Here is a 5,971-nt window from a genome sequence, read left to right on the forward strand (position 1 = left end):
GTAGCTTGTTGAAAAGTTTGGTGGCAATGAGCAAAGTATCTAAAGGTGCATGTCAATGTCAAGATCTTAGCCTAGTAGCTTGTTGAACAGCTCATTGATCATGTGCACAAGTGAAGTATCAAGAGATGTTGGACGCGTAGAGCCTTCATAGCCTTGCACGGGTAAAGGCCGGCCTTAGCATATGCGTATGTTGGGACACCGCACGGGTTTGTCCACTGTGAAAACAAAAAGCCCGTGACAGGTAGCATTAGAGCAAAGGTCATCGGTTCAAAACTACTTGGTATTGAAAATCCAAATGTAGTAGCCTGTTGAACAGCTCATTGATCATGTGCACAAGTGAAGTATCAAGAGATGTTGGACGTGTAGAGCCTTCATAGCCTTGCACGGGTAAAGGCCGGCCTTAGCATATGCGTATGTTGGGACACCGCACGGGTTTGTCCACTGTGAAAACAAAAAGCCCGTGACAGGTAGCATTAGAGCAAAGGTCATCGGTTCAAAACTACTTGGTATTGAAAATCCAAATGTAATGGCCTACCCAAAAGAGAGGCCACATGTGCCACGTGTAGGCCAACCCTAAAAAGAGGGGACACACAATGAAGGGGAGTGTTAAAGTATAAATGATTAAATAAGCTTCAATTTTTAGAGTAATTGGTAGTTTCACATCATAAATGTTTATTTTCATTATCTACCCGAAATTATTATTGGTTTATGAGTCAAACCATTCACATCTACATAAAATCAGACACATAAAATGGATAGGCAGACAACAGGTAGAGGCCGACAGATGCTCGCAATATCAGGAAGATAAAGGATTCAGCCAAAGTGAGTCATGCTCCATCTCTTGGTGTTATGATAGCTTGCATTGGTTGGAGCTTGTGGGTTGTGAGCTGAACAGTGTCTACATCCTCTTCCTCTCCTTCTTTCAGTCTCCACTGAAACTCCTGTACAAATCTACCAATGGCTGTACAAGAATTCAACATTGCCTGCAAAGCTCCAGCGCAGACTCTTCTCCCCCCACCAAAAGCCATTGTCTGGAACAAATCTATTGACCCATTCCCCTTTACCAGAAATCTCTCAGGCTTCCACTCTTCAGGCTCATCCCACTCCTTTTTGTCCATGTTGCATCCATAGATGTTGATGGCAATCTGCAAAAAATTTTGACTTTATGCAGTTAGTAATGAAACCTTATAAACAGAACCTTGAAGCCACTAAATGGTTTACAAAAAAATATCAACCTCGCTGCCAGCAGGGATACGGTACCCTCCTAGTTGTGTATCCTCGTGTGCGTATCTTAGAGGAATGATTGGAACTGGAGAATGCTTCCTAAGAGTTTCATGGAAAACAGCACTCAAGTTTTGTAGGTGAGGCAAATGGCCCTCTGTAATCTTCTCTGACCCACAAATTTCTTGAATTTCCCTGTAAAGGCGATCCTAGAACAACAACAACAACAATCAGAAATATGGAAAACTTTGTAAAGATGGGAATGAGAATTGGTTTAAGTAAGAGACCCACCTGATACTTTGGATTCTTAGCAAGTTCATACATAGCCCATTCGGTCGTGACCAAAGTAGTATCAGAGCTCTCAATTATTGCTTCCCAAACCAACATGGTTATCTGTTCATCTTTCAGTGTTTTTGCTTCAGAGAGCAGGAAGTCTAGATAACAGTCTATTACCTGTTCAAGATCCCAATTATAAAATATAACAAAACTGAGACATTGAATATTATAGTAGTAAGGGAAAGAACTGGATAGAGTGAAATAAAGAAGAAGAGAAATTTAGCAACCTCCCCTGAAGCAATTCGTTTTTTCTGATCCTGGATCATGGCTTTTGTCACTGCAAACTTGCGGGTAGCCATTCGCTTGATTCTCATTTCCATACTCTTGTTAGGAACCCATCTCAGATATGGGAAGAAGTCTCTCCAATCGACCTCAATTGCACCCATCATTGGATCAACCACTAAGACATCAAACATTTCTTGTTTCGACAGTTCGGTCCCAAGCTCCTCCACATAAATGGATTCCACATCTTTTCCCAGAGCCTGAAAATTCAATTCATTTTTCGTTGTTTGTATTCAATCTTTAAATTTAAAAGCAAAACAGAGTTGCAAAATCTCAGAAGAAAACTTACTTGTTTCAGAGCTAATCGAAAAAGTTCCTTTTTGAATATCTCTCTAAGGTTTACTGGATGAAGAGGATTTTCCCTGACATTTGTGTGCAAGCAGTTTGTGGTATTCTCTATCATGGTGTCTCTGTGACACCGATTTCTCTTCTGATATCGAAGAAAATAGATACTTGAGATATCCATTCAGACACACAAATGAAATCCAATACACAAAATACTTTGATCTTAAAACACACTGAAGTGAGAACAAAGTAGATAATCATGTGAAGTTCTACTGGATATTTGGTTGTAGAGGGGAGAACTTAGTAAAAGCAGACCTGAGCATTTGTTCCCAAAACACTTGCAAGTATATACTGCTTTACCATCTTATGAAACTCACCATAGTCGCTCATGGCAACCATGGTTTTATCAGCTGTGAGTAATGTCAATGCATTTGTAAGCTTCCTTGTTGAGATAGATGAGAATCTAGTCACCAGAGCCTGCAAAAACATACCGATAGAGGATTATGAGGATTCCATACAGCTGCAGCCCAAATCAGTGTTTCTCAAAACGCGGATGCAGGTCAAAACGGGGCCGATGCAAAGGAGTTTTGATTGGATTTGTAGGGCAAAACGAGGACGAGGACGAGGACAAGAACACGGCTAAGGGAAGAGGGAGTCGACTCGGGGGAGTCCATGATTAAGTGGGGGAGTTTTGAAACTATGGCCCAAATCCACAGTCCATCATCACGTTGAAGTTATAATTTGCCTCCATATTTCAAGCATTAGATCAACAGGAAAAAAAGTAAATGTGTCCATTATGTATAATTCTGGAAAACCCAAAGGAAAATAAGAGAAAATGAAAAATAAATTTGGGGAACTATTCAATCAACCTTGGCCAAGCTTAAAGTACGGAAGTTGGTTGTTTTGTACATGAGGGTATTCTTGTCATACAAGAACTAGTAAAAAAATTCTCTCTTGGTCCAAGGCCAAGATCACTTTTCTTGTCTATTTTCTGATATTTTTATTTGGTTTCATTATTTTTAAGCCTTGTGGTTGAACCCAAGCTTCTGTAGAGATCAATAAAATAATTCAATGTCTGAGGAATTTGTTTCTTCCTTTGTGAAATTTTTTTTTTTTTTTTTTTGAAATGTCGAATAATATTGAAGGGGGGTGGGGGGTGGTGCGAGAAGGGAAAACCCAAGAATACAGAAAGATAAAAAGAAACAGAAAAAAGAGAACAACGCAAAGGACACCTCAAGGAGGAAGATGATCAAACCATCTCAAAAAATCGCTCCCCACCCCTCTCCTAGCCAACAAATCCGCCTTCTCATTTGCGGACCTCCAAACATGGTTCAATTCAATATTTGATTCCGCTATTATTTCCTCCATTTCATCAAAAAGAGCTAAGAATCTCCAAGGAGGAACTACCCCACCCTTCAACCATCGGATCACATTTAGAGAATCCCCTTCAACAATTAAGTTCTTCAAACTATCCCTCCTAATCTTTTTTAGTCCTTGAAAAGCTGCTTTGACTTCCGCCTCCGTTGCATCACACTCTCCAATCGGACCGCAAAAGGCCCAAAGCACCTTGCCACTACCATCCCGACATAAGCCTCCCACCCCGGCCAAACCCGGATTCCCAAAATAAGCACCATCAAAGTTCAATTTTAGCACCCCATTAGGAGGTGGTTCCCAGCTATGGACAATGATAGTAGCCCTCTCACTGCTAAAGCACACTTCTCGCCGACCTTCCCAGAGATCATAAGCCGATACACCGAAACGATGGGTGACATCTCGTCAATGTTATAGCCACCGCAATAATGCGCATAAACAGATAATGAGGAGATTTGGATACCCCCTCAAACACCCTAGCATTTCTCTCCTTCTATACTACCCACCAAGTAGCAAGCAAACAAGCTTCCCATAAGATTTTACCCTTTCTTTTCCAAGGCACAAAGCTCCAAAGATTCAGCAACATCTGAATAGATCTTGGGAATACCCTTCCTTTGTGAAAATTTAAAATATTCATTTTTTACTATTTTTATGCTCAACTCTTTTCAATTTTCTTACCAAATAGCCAAAACGCGGGGGGGGGGGGGGGGGGGGGGGGGGGGGGGGGGCGGGGGAATTAAAGAAGTGGAATAGCATTTTATATGACTCCAATCACAACAATCCAATTACAGGGAAAAGAAAAAGAAAATAAAGAAAGATAGTAATCAAAGAAAAAGGGCAAAAGATGTGAGCAATACCTCTTTTGCAAGTTCTGCTGAGTTGAGCACCACAACACTAGAAGCTCCAGTTCTAATAGTGTAGATTGACCCATAAGTCTCAGCCCATTTAGCAAATGTCTGGTGGGGTTTTTTAGCCTTCAATTGAAGCAAGTTCCCAATCAATGGTAGGCCAGGAACAGCTACAAAATTCAACAAAATCCCAAATTTAAAAAAAAAAAAAAAAAAAAAAGAACATATGTTGATGTTTCACAAATCACAACTACAAGAAGTCAAAACCCAGTTGGAAAATCTGCTGATTGATTTATAGCTGCAAAGCCCACCAACAGAAACCCATTTAGAAAACCAGCTACAAAAGTAACAAAACCCAACAAAAAGGCCCACTCAAATAAACCTAAAGATGATTTGCAACATAGAAAACCAATAAAACCACTTAGGGAAATAGGTTTATCTATCATATATTCAGATGGAGTGGATTGCCTCATAGATATTGATCCATGCATGCCCGCCCTTCAACGATACCAGTCCCAAGAAAAGGTAAGCCAGGAACCACTAGAAAAGATTAAAAAGAAACCCACTTAGTAAAACAACAATTTGATTACTTAAAGTCCCATTTCTTCATTTCAATTTTTCCTAGAAAAACCCACCTAGTATTCCATCTATTGAACATTTTATAACATCAAAATCAAACAAAAAACCCCACTTAAAGAGAATCAATGTGGTGGGCTATTTGAGTATACAAAGGGAAATTAACAATACCAGGTGGGCTATTGGAGTTTCTTCTCTGATTCATGAGAAACCTCCAAACAAAAAACATAACCAAGAAACCCAGTACAATGGTGGCAAAAGCCATGCTTGAAAAGAATTGCAGAAAGTATGTTGCCATGTTTGCAGAGAATGAGGATGTGATTAATCAAAGTTCTGCATCTTATATATATTAAGAGATCAGTTTTGTTCGTTTAAAATACTTATTCTTTAGCTATTTCTTTTAATTCTTTCTATATTTGGCCCCAACACTTGTCCACTTAGAGAGAGAGGTCGATGACGATAATAACGACAAGAGCCAAAAGCATTCGAATTCTGTGTATTTGGAAAGAGATCCATATCCCCTTATGACGTGAATTGTGGGAGACTTTTAACACTTTTTGACGTCAAATCACGTTACAAGGGTGCGAATTATCGTAAAGGGGTGCGAATTTATCATCACCCAAATTATATATATAATCTCCATGAATATCACGTCTCAGTCAGGAACCATTGGCTTGCATGTTCTTTACTTTGTCTAAATGAGAACTGAGAAGAACCCAAATGCAAGATGGTCATTTTCAAGCTCGGTTTAGAAAGAAAAAATGGGGAAATCAAAGTAAAAGGACATGGTTTTTGTTGCCATATTAGTGTTTCAGATTCGAAAAAAGGAAAGTCAAGAGATGGGAATCTGTCTTCTTTCCTTTTATTTTTATAAGGAGGGATATCCCAACCATCCATAAGATTAAGACATGCAAAAATAAAAATGAAGGATAAGGCATAATGCCTATACGGTGGACGACCGTTCATCCACATGTAGCGGCTAAGAATACAATGGGCCCCTGACATAAGGAACACCCAGAAAATCTTTTCCATAGGATGATCCTAACCCTCTA

General features: G+C 39.7%; 1 protein-coding gene across 1 annotated transcript; it reads right to left on the reverse strand.

Moving 5' to 3' along the window:
• Positions 1-629: 629 nt before the first annotated feature.
• Positions 630-5,273, reverse strand: LOC143858608 (ent-kaurene oxidase-like). The gene is made up of 8 exons (XM_077369300.1): positions 5,091-5,273; positions 4,353-4,513; positions 2,440-2,601; positions 2,129-2,269; positions 1,785-2,039; positions 1,513-1,674; positions 1,236-1,430; positions 630-1,145 (listed from the first exon to the last, which is right to left on the reverse strand). Exons 1-8 carry the CDS (start codon positions 5,215-5,217, stop codon positions 828-830), a joined length of 1,521 nt encoding a protein of 506 aa, XP_077225415.1. The 5' UTR covers positions 5,218-5,273; the 3' UTR covers positions 630-827.
• Positions 5,274-5,971: the final 698 nt, after the last annotated feature.

Source organism: Tasmannia lanceolata, unplaced genomic scaffold, assembly GCF_043159265.1.
Source record: "Tasmannia lanceolata isolate RefF3 unplaced genomic scaffold, GAP_Taslan_0.1 ptg000026l, whole genome shotgun sequence".
Classification (NCBI taxonomy): Eukaryota; Viridiplantae; Streptophyta; class Magnoliopsida; order Canellales; family Winteraceae; genus Tasmannia; species Tasmannia lanceolata.

Coding starts and splice junctions, on each gene's coding strand:
- LOC143858608 (XM_077369300.1), bottom strand. CDS start 5,217: ATGGCAACATACTTTCTGCAATTCTTTTCAAGCATGGCTTTTGCCACC. Junction 2,270..2,439: donor TTTTGGGAACAAATGCTCAG/GTCTGCTTTTAC, acceptor CTTCGATATCAG/AAGAGAAATCGGTGTCACAG. Junction 1,431..1,512: donor CTAAGAATCCAAAGTATCAG/GTGGGTCTCTTA, acceptor TTGTTGTTCTAG/GATCGCCTTTACAGGGAAAT.